At 37.8% G+C, this 17,665-nt stretch overlaps 1 protein-coding gene across 3 annotated transcripts in view; it reads left to right on the top strand.

The window, feature by feature from the left end:
• ACMSD (aminocarboxymuconate semialdehyde decarboxylase) overlaps positions 1–17,665 on the top strand; it is an 80,583-nt gene that overhangs the window by 48,052 nt on the left and 14,866 nt on the right. The window contains exon 10 of one of the 3 annotated variants that reach the window (XM_072613258.1): positions 4,533–4,580. The exons of the other annotated variants lie outside the window; for them this stretch is intronic. Coding sequence (XP_072469359.1) covers positions 4,533–4,565 — 33 coding nt within the window. The 3' untranslated portion in view covers positions 4,566–4,580. Of the gene's footprint in view, positions 1–4,532; positions 4,581–17,665 lie in introns of those variants that run through there. 3 annotated transcript variants of the gene reach the window in all.

The raw sequence follows: 17,665 nt of genomic DNA, 5'->3' as shown, positions 1-17,665 counted from the left end.
ATTGCACCGTCTTTTTCTGGCTGAAAACCAAAATTCCTAGACCATTTTCACATGAGCTGTTGTCTGTAACTCCCCCATCCCATCCTATATTTCTGCAATTCAATTTTTGAACCCAGGTGTAGTTTACATTTATGCCATGGAACTTGTAGCCTGTGAAGATTTTTTTGGATCTTCAGTTTTATAGTCCAATATATTACCTATTCCTTGCAGTTATGTCATTCACAAATTTGATAAGCATTTGATTCATCCTTTCATCAAAGTCATCAATGAAAATATTGAACAGAAAAGCACTAATGATAGGTCCTGGGACACATCCACCCAGACTGACATTCATCTGTCACTAACCTTTAGATCAAGTCATTTAGTCGATAATCATTTCTCTACCTCACATTACTTTATCTTATTCACAAGGACATTCTAAGAGATATTACCAAATCCTTTGCTGAAATCAAGGAACACTATGTCTGTGTTATTCCTTTGACTTTCCAATCTAGTACCCCTGTCAAAGAAGGGAATAAGGTTAGTCTGGCATGATCTGGTCATGATGAAACCAGACAGGCTCTTAGTAATCAATATTAGTGGTCAGAACCTAAGTACTCACAAGCCATCTCTCTAATAATACTGTTTTAAAGACACAAATTGTCACCTTCAGAGCAGGTTTGCCCTTCTTCCTTTGAGTCACAGGTCTGGATGCTAGAAATAGATACTGGAACTATAAGCTGAAGTTCTCTCTATGCCTTCTGGAGAGTTTTTAAGGAGTAGTCTGGGTAATGTGCATAATCTAGTCAAGGTTCTCTGGAGGAAGGTAAGAAGCAGAAAGATTCAGTGAAAGGTACTAATAGGAGGCATACCCTCCAGGTGCTAGGGGAGGGAAGAGGTAAAAAATACTGATTACTCATGAGCAATGAACAGAAGCATTTTATATAGGTATAAAATATATAAATATATATGTATAAATGTATAAATATATAAAAATATATAAATATAATATATATGTATATATAATGAATATTAACACATAAATATATGTATAAATATATGTGTAATTTATACATATAAATATATATGTAATTTATACATATAAATATGTATACATACATATATATATATATATATATATATATATATATATATATATATATATATATACACATATAAAATAGAAACTTGTCCAAGAAGGAATATCCTTAAGTCACCTGATTTGAAAGACTGGAGGTCTATAAGATCGCAAGATCTGTGTCACGATTACCAAGGAGGCATCAGAGTAAACTTTCCATGGAGCAGCTCTTAAGATCTAATTCCCGGAAGATGCAGCAGTGTGCCCCCATCTACCAGATACAGCTACAATGATAGGGGTGAGGATGAAGGGACCCAGAACACCTGGCTGAAAGCTGAGGTGGAACTGGATTAGCAATAGTAACAAACAATCAGATGACAAACAATCAGCAGCTGGCAAAAGAACAAAATGGTACAGTAAAAGTACAGAAAGGTACAGTAAAGATGTAGAAGAGTGAATTCCTTTTTCTACATTTTTAGTAATACTTTATTTTTCTCCAAATACATTAAGCAATTTTTAATGCTTTTTTAAAGTTTTGAGTTCCAAATTCTATCCTTCCCTCTCCTCTCCTTACTCCCTGAGATGGTAAGCAATCCAATATAATTTATATATGCACAATCATTTAAAACATTTACATATTAGTCATTTTATACAAGAAGATGAAAGAAGGAAGGAAGGAAGGAAGGAAGGAAGGAAGGAAGGAAGGAAGGAAGGAAGGAAGGAAGGAAGGAAGGAAGGAAGGAGAAGAGAAGAGAAGAGAAGAAAGGAAAAGGAAAAGAGAGAAGATAGAATGCTTCAATCTGTATTGGAATGGCATCAGTTCTTTCTCTGGAGGCAGATAGCATGCTTCATCATGAGTCCTTTGGGATTGTCTTGTATCACTGCATTACTGAGAATGGCTAAATTATTCACCATTCTTCATCATACAATATTGCTGTTGCTGTGTACAATGTTCTGCTCATCTCACTTTGCATCAGTTCATGTAAGTCTTACCAGGTTTTTCTGAAATCATCCTGTTTGTCATTTCTTATAGCACAAATAATATTCCATCACAATTAGATGCTACAACTTGTTAGAATTAATTCTTGTTGAGGCTGCAATCAGGGCAGTACTGAAAGTCACGAAGATTGACTAGGTTTCTGGGGGAGGTAGACTCATGGCAGCAGAGAGTGGGGTGTAGATTCAAGTCTTCCTGGACTCAGACACAGGTACTTTTGGGGTCTTTTATTTTGTAAATAAAATTGTCCTGTTTTGAAATATTATGGTCCTGGGGGTTTGTTGTAGCTAGCATTTATATAGATTTTTAAGATGTATAAAACCTTATAAATATATCTTATATTATATTACATTATATTGTATCATTGTATTGTATCATAAACATTATCTAATTTTATCTTGCGAGGTAGGGAACAGCTATAGTGGATACAGTGCCAAGAGTCAGGAATACTCATCTTCCTGAGTTCAAATCTGGACTCACTTAACAACTGTGTAATCCTGGGTAAATCACTTAATACTATTTGCCTCAATTTCCTTATCTGCAATATGAGCTAGAGAAGGAAATGGTGAACCACCATAGTCAAGAAAAGCCCAAATGGGGTCACAAAGAGTTGGACATGACTGAAAAGACTAAATGACAAAAATTACTATTATCATCCTCATTTATAGATGAAGAAACTGAGCTCTCTCAGTTAAAAGAGGCTAAGTGCCTCTTAAGACATGCCCAGGGTCACATAGTTAGTAAGTGTCTGAGGTCAAATTTGAACTCAGGTCTTCCTAACCCCAAGGCCAGTGCACTGAACTAAAACATCTAGCTCCATATCTATTAAGGAGAACTGGGGGTTACATTTAAAGATATGCCAGATACTGAAAGGCCCAGATTCCACCTGGGGAAATGATGTTTTTATCCTTCATGCTCAAAGAGGACCAAAATGATCTTACAATGTCGGGGTGAATGTACAATGTGTCCAGGTGTGACTGATCAGACTAATAAGAGCTCAGAAGGCTCTACCGTAGGTCAGTCATAAATAGTTAATATGAACTTTTGGATAGAAGATATCTCTAAATTTGTACATCTCTTGTTTCTTTTGAGCTACCCCAATTTTGTTGTCCTCATAGAGCACCAATGCCTTCTTTGATGCAGGCATGCGATGCTGGGCATGCTTTGCCTGTGTCTCCCATGTCTTATAATTGATTCCAAAGTTCTTCAGAGAGATCTTGAGAGTGTCCGTGTATTGCTTCTTGTGACCTCTGTGTAAGTGACTGCCTTGTGTAGGTTCTCTGTAAAATATTCTTTTAGGCAAACATACATTTGGCATTCAAACAACTTGGCCCATTGGAGTTGCACCTTCTACAGTATAGTCTGAATGCTTGGCAGTTCGGACCAAGAAAGGACTTCGGTGTCCTTGGACACTGAAGATGTCCAAGGACATCCTGACAAGACATCTTCAGAATCTTCCTAAGACAATTCAAATGGAAGTGATTCAGTTTTCTGGCTTGGCACTATTATACTGTCCAGGTTTCACAGATATACAGGAATGAGGTCAGCACAACGGCTCTGTAGACTTCCAGTTTAGTAGGCAACCTATGGCCTCTTCTCCCTCACACTTTACTTCAGAGCTTCATTTTCATCATCCATGTGTACATCCCTGGAAAGTATACTGTCTGGGTAAATGAACTTATCCACAGCATCCAAAATTTCTCCATTTGCTATAGCGGATGGTTCCGTTGATGAATGGTGTGGTGCTGGCCAGTGGAGAACTCTGTTTTCTTGGAGTTAATTGCTAGACCAAACTTAGCACAAGCAGCAGAGAATAGTTACTCTGATGACACTCATATTCATCATCTCAGCCTCAGAGGTTGCATTGAGTACACAATCATCCGAGAACAAAACGTCATGCACTAACTCTCCCTCCACTTTAGTTTTAGCTTGTAGCCTTTACAAATTAAATAATTTACCATCAGTGTAGTTGCTTACATTGATTTGATTGCCCTTTTGGTCCTTGTTGAAGGCATCTGACAATATTACAGAAAACATCATGCTAAATAGCATGGGAGTAAGCATATGGCCCTGTATCACTCTGTTGGTTGCTGAACATTGTCCATTATCCAGAACCCATGTAAGCATGCCATCATGAAAGTGATGTGCAATACTGATGAACTTCTCCAGGCAACCAAGTTTTACCATGATCTGTCACAAACCTTAATGACTAACTGTATCAGAGGCCTTGGGTCAGATTGACAAAGGTTGTGTACAGACCCTTGTTCTGCTGCTGGCATTTCTCCTGGAATTGTTGGGCAGCAGATACCCTTCAATCATTCCTTGGCCCTTTCTGAAGTACTGGCTAAAAAATCATCTTCCAAGGGAAGAATCAGCCTCTAAAGAGGAACTCTGACAAGAATTTTGCTAGCAATGACTAACAGAGAGATACCCCCATGTGATTTTTACAAGACAACAGATTTCCTTTTTCCTTTGTAGAGATGGAGAATGGAGGCATCCTTGAACTCATAGGGGAATGACCTCCTCTGACCATATAACCCAGAAGATTTCAGTCAACTTTTGTATGGGTAGTAGAGCTCCTACTTTGTAAAACTCAGTTGGAATAGAATCAGCACCAAGCACTGTGCCACAAAAGAGGAGACTAATGACATTCAAAACCTCTTCTTCAGCCAGACGTTCGGCTAGAGATCAACTTCAACCTGAGATATACAGTCAATGGCTTCAGCATTGGTTAATGATGGTCTTTTAAGAATACTATAGAAGCATTCAGTTCATCTCTCCAGGATCATGTCCTTATTGGTAATCAATGTGACTCCATCAGCACCGGGTGGTTTAGATGCAGCATATGTCTTTGGCCCACAAATAGCTTTCAGGGGACCATAAAAGTACTTTGGATTGTTACTATCAGCATAAAAGTGAATTTCATCTGCCTTCTTACAGAGCCAAGAATCCTGCATCTCTCTAAACTTCACTTGTACTTTACTTTTGACAGAGTTAAATGCTGCCTTCTTAAAGATGGATGTATTATCCTTCTGGTAACCCTGTGGAGTTCTCATTTTTCATTAAGCAGCTTCTGAATTTCCCCTTCATTTTCATCAAACCAGTCTTGATGTGTGCAAGGGTTCTGGTCCACATAAGTAAATGTGGTGCTGTGCAAAAAATCTCTGAAAACAGTTCACTCATTTTCTGCTTCATTATTGCCAACCATGTGTTCACTCAGCTTTGCTTCCAAGTTAGCAACAAACTATTCATGCAGGAGAAGTGCTCTGATCTGTTGATGTTAAGTCTTTTGGTGGTCATCTTGCCTTGGGACCTGCCATTTTTGCTGAAGGTGAATGTTTAGCTTGGAGAGAACAAGTCTGATCAATCCAGCTCTGTCATACATCAGCTTTGTCACTATCACATCCTGTTTATCTCTCTTACTTACAATGACATAGTCAATTAAATGCCAATATTTGCTGGGAGAATGCATCCATGACATTTTATGGCATTTAGGTAAATGGAAGACAGTGTTGGCGATGAGACATTGAACAAATCAGTACAATCTAGACATAGTACAAGTCTTCAGCAGTAAGTAACAGTTGCTATTGCTATTTCTGACTCCATCCCTTGTCATGTTGATAGTCTGTGCCTCCTCTGGCATTGAAGTCACCAAGAATTACAAGCTTATTCTCTTGCAGCACAATGAGGATGAGAGTCTCCAAGTCTTAACAAAATTCTTCTTTGACCTCACCAGGGTTTGTCATGATGGGAACGGGCACACTGATGAGGGTGGCATAGCAGTTTCCTGCAAGCGGCAATCACATCACAATTCTGTCATTTACTCCTTTTGGGAGCTGTACAAGCTTATTGACTAGATTACTTTTGATTGTGAAATCTGTGCCAGCTTCACAATGATCCCTATTGCTGCAGTCACTCCAGAAAAATGTATCTGGCTCCAGCTCGTGCAAACTGACCTTCACTTGCCATCCTTGTTTCACTTAGGGTTACTATTTGGATGTGATACCTGCTGAATTCTCTTGCAACAAGAAGTCTTCTTCTTTCAGGTCTACTGAATTTCTTGTTGTCCATAAGTGTGCACACATTTCATGTACCAATGGTGAGTGGAATCATCTTTGCAAAAGTTTTTGTACATTTTTTTGTGTTTCAACTACAGGGTAGGATTCTGACCTGCCATGGTAAGCAGGTTAGGTTAAGTAAAGAAGACAATTTTTAGGGTACCTTTTCTAGCCCCTTCCTCATGCCTGGAGGTGAGCGATGTGGTCCTTCAAAAAGGCTGCCCAGATATACAAAATGCCCAAATCCTACTGATATTTCAGTTCAGTGAGAAGATAACCCTATGGCCTGGGCCACCTGTGTCCTGGGTTGTGACCATAGCCCCCATTGTATCTGCACCCGATACTTCTTCACTTGCCCATGACCACAGGACTTTGAGGTAGGTAAAAATGGTAAAATGGTATGGATAATGTCTTTTGACTCATGCATAAACCGGATTTTTGAGGCACAGTTGCATGATGTCATGGGCACATAATAATGAATCAGATAAAGGAGAGGTACCTAAAGTGTACCTGGGCCCTAGTATTAACCATATAACAACATTAGTTTAAGAAATTCATCCATTCATGCAATAAGGGTTTATTAAGTTACTTGAGACTGCTAGGTGGCTATACTAGGTAGAATCCAGGGTCTGGAGTCAGGAAGATTCCTTTCCCTGAGTTAAAATCTGGTCACAAATATTTGCTAGCTGGGCAAGTCACTTCACCCATTTTCTTCATCGTAAATGAGCTGGAGAAGGAAATGGAAAACCCCTCTGGCATCTTTGCCAAGAAAACCCCCAAATGGGATCACAAAAAGTTGGACCTGACTCAAACGACTGAACACAACAACAAAAGTGCCTACTGTGTGCTAAGCACTAGAAATACAAGGACAAAAACAACCTACACTGAAGAAGCTTAAATTTATTTATTCAGATTGGTTTCAGAAACATCTTTCATTTGTGACAGTCTATTAATCAAGATTTGATGATTCTGGGATTGTAAAAATATTAAGTTGCATCAAACTCCTGGGCAAAACTGTACAGCTAAAAATATCTGAATTCTGCATTACATACAATCCTTCCACATCTACCTTGAAATGTCCAGTCACCCTATTCTCAATCTCTTCTTCCCATTGGCCCGGTCTCCCTAAGAAGCCCTCCAAACTAAACCTCTCCTGCTCTGCATCCCCTCCACCCAATCAAAAGTTATCTGACCTATGTTCCATTCTCATGTAGTCCAATTCTTTCTTTTCCAAAGTAAAAACTACCTCATCTGATAAACTAATCTCTGGTGCTGATGTGGTATAGAATTAGGCTAGCCCTCTCTTCTTTCCCAAGTAATCTACATTTTAATATTGACTTTTTTATCTAATTCAACAAAAGTGACTATACTATCCAGAATTCCAAAATAATAGGAGAGAAACTTAGCAGTTGAGTAAAAGGCAACATCTTATGACAATCCCCTGATCTTCTTAGTTAACCTATATGTGGGGTTGCTCACAGTTCAGGGGTTGTAGAAATTAGATGTGGACTTCACAAGGTATTTAGCTTCTCCAGAATAGACAGTCTTTGGTTGTTTTGCTATATGATATTGTATGGAAATGGCATCATGTTTTCCCAGGCCCTGTGTTGTTTTATCTTCACTCAGGTCAGCTTATATTTTTTGTCTAGAAATAAATGAAAGAATAAAAAGGAATTTATTAAAACTTACTATAGGGATACAAAAATAATTTCTTTACTTCCTATGTGCTAGCTAAAATTAGTATCTTCCCTCTGAGATTATTTTCAATTTATGCAATATATCTTTTTTGATATGTAGTTGTTTACACATTGTCTCCGTCATTAGATTGTGAGCTTCTTGAGGTCCTTTCTTTGAATCCCCAAGACTTAGCCTGGCACTTAATAGGAGCTTAATAAATGTTTGTTGTCCTGATTTGACTTGCTAGGCACTGTGCTAAGTGCTGGAGATACAAATACCAACAAGCAAGGAGCTTATATTGTACTAGGGAAAGAAAAGACACGTGGGGAATCATGGTTAAGGAGGAATGTTCTGGACAGGAAAGTCAGAGACAGTGATTGGTACCACAGGACAACTAATTATCCTGGAATGCTAGAGCTGATTTGATGATTGTTCACCGAGCTGAAACTGGAAAGGGATGTGAAGGAGGAAAGAAGAGGGTACTCATGGAGCAACATGGTATGAATATGGCAAGAACGTGGCAAGGTAGGTTTGGGCCTAGGCTAGATACAGTCAACATTTCCCATTCCGAAGTCCAAGATCTGAGGACAGTCATCGTCATGGACAGACATCAGGGAAATGACAAAAATGTAACTTCGATGTTTGCCAATGCCAGAGAGGCCAAATTATAAAAGCACCCTGCAGGTATTCCCCAGACTCCAACTCACACTTCCAGGCTGGGTCTTCAGAGAGCAGCTGCTAATTTTACTCTCAAAGTTCTAGATCAGCAAGTCCAATAGAGTCCCACAGGCCACATTGCTGCCCCAACATTCCAGGGTGGTCAAAACCAGGTTAAAATGTAATTGGGAAATATTTAACAACCACAAAGAATACAATCAAGCATAAGTAAATGTTCATTTTGTGGTTTTCTAAATCAATATGCAACCCCAGGGATCCTTGTAGAAGGTTTAATGGTCTCTGGTTTCTATTTGAGTTTGACACCACTTCTAGAGGACCCTGGTGTGGGGATGGGGAGTGGGGTGGTCCTCTTTCTAATGTCTTTCCCTGTAGTGTGCCTCCCTCCTGATTATCAGTTTATATCCATCAATCAGCAAGCCTTAATTAGCTTTTAGAAAGGAATATTTACTAAAATGGCATCATGTGAACAGTTGATACAAAGATCTCCTCCCCAAATGTCTGTGATATACTCTCCCTAAGGGAAAGTGGGCTCAAGAGTCAGTACATGAGGCAAAGACGATAACTCAAAACTCCTGGAAGTCTCTTTTTTTCTTTCATGGAGTCCTTACAAAGTCGCTGTTCTGCATGGTCTAGCTTTCTGCCTAGCTCCTTATAGAGTCTTCAAGCTGCTTTCCCCCTGCAAAGGGAGTATGAGGTTTTAATGAAAGAAATGATATAAAGCGCTTTGTAAACCTCAAAGCTCTCTATAAATGGCAGTTGTTATTATAATTATCATTAGCCATAGGATCTCCTGTCTGGTGATGACTTCATTCCCTGAGCCTTCTACTGTACTCCTGCTGAGCCCAAAAAATATTTATAGGGCAATCTAGGACTGTGCTGCTAAAAGCTGAACAACCAGGATGGGGGCAAGGGTGGGGGGATGTGTACATGCACACTTTTCATTTTGATCTGCATTATTAATACTTTCTTAGGCCTAGGTAATCAACAGAATGATAAATCAAGTCCTGATTTGTGGCAATGATTTCTGAGTTGCAAATTCTCACATTAAAAATTAACAATAGACTCCCCAACTGTTTTGAGCTTACTCCAGCATACCCCTACCTCAGTGTGTCTAGTTTGCTCTCAGCAAAGACACTACTGCTAGTCCCTGGTACTCCTGTGAAGCCACCTATGAGAAATCTACATCCTTCAACCCTTCAAAGTTAACAAAGTCAAGGGCAGATGAAGGAAGAGAGTGAGGTCTCCTCCTTCTTCCCCCTTTGTCCAAAGGAATTCTCTCCCCCAATCTTTCTCCTCAAAGATACCAAATACTCCCCAAGGTTCCCTATTATATCTAAGATCTGACTGAGACATGATGAGATTAATTTAATAACTTTCAACTTTTACCCTTTCACTAATACTTTTATTTTGGGAGGAGAAAAAATTCTTTCAGCTTAAAATGATGGGGAGGTCCTCTTCACCTCAGAGGGAGAATACTCTAGATGGAGAACATTTTATATTGTCAAAAAATAGTGGATGTGTTGATCAACTTTGCTGAACTGATTTTTTTCTCTTCCTTAACCTTTGTTGAAAGGAAAGACTAGATGGGGAGGGCAGAAGGAGGGACATTCAGAAATAAATGGGATGGAAAAAAAAAAAGGCTGGTAAAAATTTCAGGCTTAAAAAAATAAAACGGAGATATTGTATCCCTGCAAGGTTCCTACTCTTGGTGGCAATTTCCTATAGTCAAAAGGTTTGTAAGCTTAACACCAGATCTATTCAATTATAGATTATTGGTAGGGGGATATCCAAGGTTAAGTCTAAAATTAAGCTGTTAGGCATAGGACGTTAGACCAACAACAATAAGTTAGGATCCTTTAATTCTTAGTAATACTGTGGAGACAATTAGGTCAAGAGCTTGTGAAGTTAGCAACATAAATATTATTTGTGTCTCAGTTGGTTAATGTTTAAAAAAAAATTCTTTTGTGGTCCATATTGTAAATGCTTTAAAAAGAAGTATCACCTGACCAAAAGGTTGAATTGCTCTGTTATAAACTGTGTTAACAATTTAAAAAAAGAAAAAAAAGAAAAAATAAATAAAATGGTGCAGAGAGGGTGTTAATCAGTATTTTTTTAAAATAAAATCCTTTTAACTCCTACACCTAAAATATGTAAGCATGCATGTCCTTGAACTTCCTTCTAGAGAACTAAATAAGTTGTTAACTATGTAAACCTTATGTGCTTGATTACAGCTGGTATGAAAAATAGGCTCACAGGTTTGAAAAGAGAGATTAACTAAAATAAGTAAGGGAAAATCCTAAAGGAATGCTATATTTGATGATGTTAAAAGCAAGATTGAGTACAGTAAAATGAAGACAGGACAGATGTTTAAAGTTAAGAGCATAACCAATGCTGTGAAGAACAATGACAAAGTAGCTTTGTATTGTATTTACTGTGTCAAGAGGAAAACAAGTCACTTAAAAGCCACCTTACTTCAAACAGAACTGTGACAACTCCCTGTGTTCCCAAGGGAGAAAAATGAAATTTGAATAGTTCAAAGTCAAGTAAACCCTGAAAAGATAACATTTACTGCAGTTTATTTAAACTAATGGTGGTCACTAGGGAAATTTCAACCAATATGTCATAATGTTTAACTAAAATAAAATAATGAGGATAATAAGATTATTTTTGTGTGCTCTGCGGTGCTGTGCACAAGATAATACAGTGGAACCTTGATAAATGGAAACTCAACTACGCAGAATTCAACTAAGCAGATTTTTTTTTTCTATTAGCCACTTCTAGGAGAAAAAAACAAACCATAAGAAAACAAACTAAAAAAAAAACAATAACCTTCTAGCCTATATCCTGAACTCCAACACAGTCAGCTTAATAATAGAAATAACAGTTAACATTTGTGTAGCTCTTTAAGATTTGCAAAGCACTTCACATACATTTTCTCATTTGATTTGATTCTCATAATAACCTTGTAAGGTGGATGTTATTATTATCTTCATTGTATGGATGAGAAAACTGAGGCCTCGGATCACACAGCTAGGAAGTATCTGAGGCAGAAAATGAAATCTTCCTGGCTTTAAGGGCAGAACTCTATCAGTTTTCCCATCACCTAGATGTCTAAGTATTTCCACTAAGGGCAGAGAAAATTTTTCAGTAATGGACCATAAGATGCCATTTTTTTTATATGTTCATTCATCCAATAAACATGTTATGAGCAAGCACTGTGGTAGATAGTCCTAATGGGCATAATATAAAATATACTGTATATTAACCACCATCCATATACATTTGGCTTACTTATTTCTTGGCAAAGCAAAATTTTAAATTGAGACTTTTCTTAACAAATGCTGTGTAAAAAAAATGCAAGTGACTAGATGGCGACTACCTACAAAGGGTTTTTTTAAGTGCTTTCTTTAGTCTTTATTTGGTGGAAAATGTTTGTATCCTAAAAGACATTGTTCAAGGCTCTTCCATCATGAAGCTTATAGGCAGAGCCACACACATAGTCATTCTAGGTTTTTCAACTGACTAGAGAACTTAAAACTCAGTTTTACAAATATAACACATTGTACCTCTATACTATAATTCATGTCATAATTAATATTTAAATATAGCATACTTCTATATTACATTTAATATCAAAATACAAAATAGATATAACAACTAAGAGGAAAGCGATAAACCTTCCTTTCAGCGTGACTGGTCTAGCTCATTACACCAATTGCAGAATTAAAGAAAGCTCTAAGCATATGGTTATGCTAGCAAGATTCTTCTGTTTCATCCTAGCCTATCACAGGAATAATGAAAATGACAGCTCACATTTTATAGAGCACTTTAAGGTTTACCCAACAATTTTCTATAACATACCTATAAAATAGGGGGTGCAGATATTATTATCCCCATTTTTGCAGATGAGAAGACTGAGGTTCAGGAAGATTTACACAGCTGATAGTAGGTTTTGGAGCTGGGATATGAATCCAGTTCTTCTGACTCCAAGATCAGGGCCCTTTCCACTATGACAATCTGCTTCTAACCTTTAAAAGCAGAACTTTGGCCCCCTGATGAAAGATCCTCCTTGCCTAGGAATCTTTGGGTATCTCTGTCCAGAGGTAGACAACAGATGAGATCGATACTCCTCAAATTCACTTGGAGCTGGTTGGTCCTGTTCTTAATAGCTTGTCATTAGATATTTTGTCTTCAGAGATGCAGCCATTCTTTTAGTCAGGAAGGGATCCTGACAAGAGGCAGAGACACATGTAATAAAAATAATGGTGATGATATTTAGCATTTATATAGGGCTTTAAGATTTACGAAGCACTTTACACATATATATATATTAATTCAACTGATCTCTATAACTTATAATAATCCTATGAAGTAGGTGCTACTATCATCCCTATTTTATAGATGAGGAAACTAAGGTACAAAAAGGTTGGGCAACTTGCCCAAGATGATAAAACTAAGTATCTGAGGCATCATTAGAACCCAGATATTTCTTACTCCAAGTCCAGCATTCCAACCATTTGACCACCTAGCTGCCACAATATGGGTGCAATATGGAGACCTAATATGGGCCAATGAACAGCAAATATCTAGTTTTTTTATTAATATTATGCTGAGGGTAAAATATGACTCTTTAGATTGAAAAAAATGAAAAAAGAAAGATAAACATTATCGGAATTCATTAGAGAGTGTTTTGATTCCTACCTAAAATTTTGTAAGTATATAGGTTGTTTTGAATCTGTATCTTTTCCTCATTTTTAATAAGAAACCTAAACTTCCTGATCTGGAAAGTAAAAAGTATCTTTTTTCATTTTATAGTAAAAAGAAAAAATATGGCCTCTTTCCATGGAGTTACATCACCATCTTATGGCCTTTTAGGAAGCTGCTACTAAAAAAAAAAATTTTTAAACCATGTTACACTTTCAGAACAATAAATATTAATAAGACCCTTTCTATAAAAGTAGAGTGGTGTGATAGAAAGAACACTGGTCTTGGAGTCAGAAGACCGAGGTTCAAACCCCGTATTGTTACTAAGTGACCTTGAATAAGTAATTTAAGCTCAGTCTAACTTTCTCATCTATAAAATGGGGTTCAATTCAACTAATATTTATTAAGTACTATGTTCCAGGCACCGTACTAGTCAATGGCGCTACAAAGATAAAAAATAAAATAGTCCTTGCCCTGAGAGAGCTTATGTTTCACTGAGAGAAATAAAGTCAATGGCAAATCTCTGGGTCATTTTACTAAAAATCTCTCTGCCAGATGACATTTATCTCTATGTTACTAACTACTCCTTGGATCCAATCATTCAAACAATTCTGAATCTATCTAACTATACTATTATGTAAGGCAGTCAGGCGGCATAGTAGATAAAGCACTGGACCTGGAGTCCAGAAGACTCATCTTCATGAGTTCAAATCTGACCTCAGACACTTACTAACTGTGTGACCCTGGGCAAGTCACTTAACCCTGTTTGCCTCAGTTTCCTCATCTATAAAAATGAACTGAAGAAGGAAATGGCAAACCGCTTCAGCATCTTTGTCAAGAAAACCCCAAATAGGGTCACAGGGTCAGACACAATCGGAAATGACTAAAAACAAACAATACTATTATCTAACCCATATCTCTTCATCTGGTCCACATGCATATTACGAGAGATTGTCAAATATCTGACTAAAACCCAGCCATCCCAAGTCTGTAGAATTTCCCTGATCTATCAAATATGTTCAACACATCATGGGGCACTGCGACCCCTAGTCTTCTCTTTTTCAACAATAAGAAGGAAGCACTAGTAAGACGAGCAATTGTGTACATATCCAGTACCAGAAAGGGCTCAAGGAAGACACCAGTCTCTACACGGTTTTCAGAGAACTGCTCCCTCCCTTGCCTCAAGCAGCTGCTTATCTTACTAATCTAGAGAGTGCAGTCCGTATGGATTTATCCATTTAGAATCTTAGTTCATCTTAGTTACCTTGAAAACTATTCTTTCCTCCCTGGTCTGCTGAATTTCAGGGAAACTTAATCACATGATCATCAAATAATCAATTAACAAGCAATTACTAAGCACCTACTATATGCCAAATACTATGTTATGTCTCTGGGGAGACAAAGGCAAAAATCAAATAGTCCCTACCCTCAAGGAGCTTACATTCTATTGGATAAGACATATATACATACATGTATTATGTATGTGTAAACAATATATACAGAATAAATACAACTTAATTTTAGAAGGGATAGCAGTAGCAGCTGGGAGCAGAGGTCAGGAAGACTTCATGTAAAAGGGTCTTTTTGAATGGAGTCTTGAATGAAATGAAGAGTTCTGAGTGGCAAAAATCAAGAGGGAGTGTATTCCAGACATAGGGAGTCAGCCAGTGCAAAGGTGTGGAGATAAGAGATAGTATCGTGTATGAGGAAAAGTAAAAAGGCCATTTTGATTGACCATAGAGTACAGGAAGAAGAATATTTTATAAAACTGGAAAGGCAGGTTGGAACTAGGTTAAGAAAGACTTTAAAAGAGGCATTCATATTTGATCCTAGAGGCAGTAGAGAAGGGGGGGGAGTGCCAGTGATGGCATAATGAAGCCAATCATAAGCATAGCTTAATTGTGTAGTCTTTACTCATGACCTAAAGCACAAAAGGAACGTAATCTAAATATTGTAAAACAACTGCCACACGGGCTACACATGTACATGTGTACATCATGTAGCAAGAACCAGGCCATCCACAACCAACCTACACACATACCCCCAACTCTGGAGTTCCTAGATACAACTTAAGTGCCCAGACTCAGCTGCTCCCCTTAACTGCTTGCAAGTATCTGCAAAATTTTCCTGAATATTGATTACTTTCTGATTCTTACACAGCTTTGGTAAAAAAAAAAAAATCCTTTTAATAATCCTTAGCCTTGATTACTAGCCTCAGATGTTCTGAGACAATATTTCTGATAGCATTCTCATAGAACTGTACCACTCCTTTTTTTATTTATCCTGTTATCTACCTTTGCTTCAGTCTTACATTGTACATGTATTTTAAAATTCTTAATTGATTAGTGAGTTCCTTGTTCATCCATAACTTTGTCTTTAGATAGTCCCCCCTTTTCTTCTTCATCAGAATAATTTTTGTTTGTATCATTACCTTTATCTTGAGAGCATCCCATTCACTTGAGCCTCCTTCCTATCTATAACCTCTTTGAAATCAACCTTCCAAAATCAAAATTTTCTCTGTAAAAGAGCTCTAAGAGATGCTCAGAGAATTGAGATTCTCCCCATCACAATTATATCATGCCTCCCTGTTGGGCTTGTCATCTATTTCTGGAACTCATTCCCTTTCTTCCATCTGGCAGGATAATCTAGTATACTACCGCCATTGTAACTCTTTTATTCCTTTCTTTGCTGATAGGAATTCATATTTGTGACAGGTTTGTCTTCTGCTCCACACCAAACATGCACCCTCTGTTGTTGCCTTAATAACTTCTGCTCCATAGTCTTAGCATCCCAGCACAGAACAATGCTAAAAGTAGCTGTGCTAGGTGCTATTGAATAACCCCTTTCACTTCCCTTGAAGAATAACCCTTTAGTGAGCCAATTAACACTTTATGACATTGTTCATATACCTAGTATAGCAGCTGATCAGAGGCACATTGAGATCAGAGACTATGAAAGGTAACATAGAAGCAGATTGCTTGAAAGACTGTGGTATTGTTGTAATTGCTGCAGGAATCCCAAAAAAAGCCAGGAACGATTCCTGATGTCCTTTTCAACACCAATTGTTGTGGCTCTAGCTGCTTGATGCCTCTGCCAAATGTTGCCCCAAAAGCCATGGTCTGTATTGTTGCAGTTCTGGTCAACTCTAACATCCCAATCACATCTAAAAAAATTTTTAAAAGCTGTGTACAATCCTCAACAAAATCTTTGATGAAGCAAACTCTTCTGTTGAAGAAGTGAAGGGCTTGGGTCCAGCTTGAGTTAGTGGTGACCACACAGGGAAGATCATCACCTCCTTGATACATACTTACGGTGGAATTTTCTGAGGAGCAGCTGAAAACTTGACAGGAAGAATCCAAGAGAACAGAACAGAAGTTGTCAAACCTAATGCTAAAGCAGGTTTTACTACACTAAAGATGAACTATGCCAGTACCAGATTTGTCTTCTCTATTCTGGAAACGATGAATGGAAAGAAGAGTCATGGAATGCTCTTCCAGCAGATCAGAAGAAACAGAGTGCTCTTGTTTTTCCATAGCCTTGCTGCTTGGGGAAATTGGCGCTGAGGTAAATTGGGCATTAGAAAGAGCTCCCCTTTTGAAAAGAAAATAGTCACAGAGACCACTGGAAAGTGCTAAAAGCTTCTATTAAGAAAGATGTGGATTTTGTGAAGAATATGGAGTAAAAAAGCTAATGTGGAAAGAGAAATCCATTTCCTAAATTTATTAAGGCATCATGTCACTTAAGAGATATTTCAGATGCACGGCATACTCTTTGAAGAAATGGATAGTATTAGCATATTATCACCCTTTCAAACTGTCAATTGGTATGTTGGTACATCAATAAAATGTTCATTTCTATTTTTTTAAATAACTCAGATTGCTATAGATTGGTTTACAAAGTGCTTTCCTTGGAATAACCTGGTACCTGAAGTCCCGGTAGAGAAATTCAAATCTGATTCTTGCATGCCATTTTCTTATCACTTTCTTTTTAATTTCCCATAACTACTTTTCTCTAATGCAACTCTCTACTCAAGTCAGTGGCAGTGACAAAATCACTACTTAGACATCCAAGGGAGTCAGTTTCTTCATCATCACCAGGAACGTTTCCTTGATCCCTTGTGGTTATTACATTTGTCTCTATAAGGATCTCTAGAATTAGGTAATGGTCCTCAGATTTCATAAATGGAGGCATTGATTTTAGGCAGCCTTCTCAAGTTTAGCCACAAATTTCCTAATTTGTCACGATCTTTTTTGTTTCCTTATTCTGTTGCTCCCACATTCTAGCTGAACTTTCCAGTTTCCCAGCTTATTGATGCAATGTTGAGAAACTCAGGGCCAAGTACATTTCTGGGGAATGGGGCATGGGGATTAGCAGACTTCCTCTAAATTGACATTATCTTACTAGTATATAATCTTTGGGTCTAATCATTCAATCCCAAATCCTTTCAGTATCTCCATTTAAGATGTGGGCCCAGGGCAGATCATTTTCCACCTG

The sequence above is a fragment of the Notamacropus eugenii genome, chromosome 5, assembly GCF_028372415.1.
Source record: "Notamacropus eugenii isolate mMacEug1 chromosome 5, mMacEug1.pri_v2, whole genome shotgun sequence".
NCBI classification, from domain to species: domain Eukaryota; kingdom Metazoa; phylum Chordata; class Mammalia; order Diprotodontia; family Macropodidae; genus Notamacropus; species Notamacropus eugenii.
This window is presented reverse-complemented; position numbering and strand designations above follow the sequence as displayed.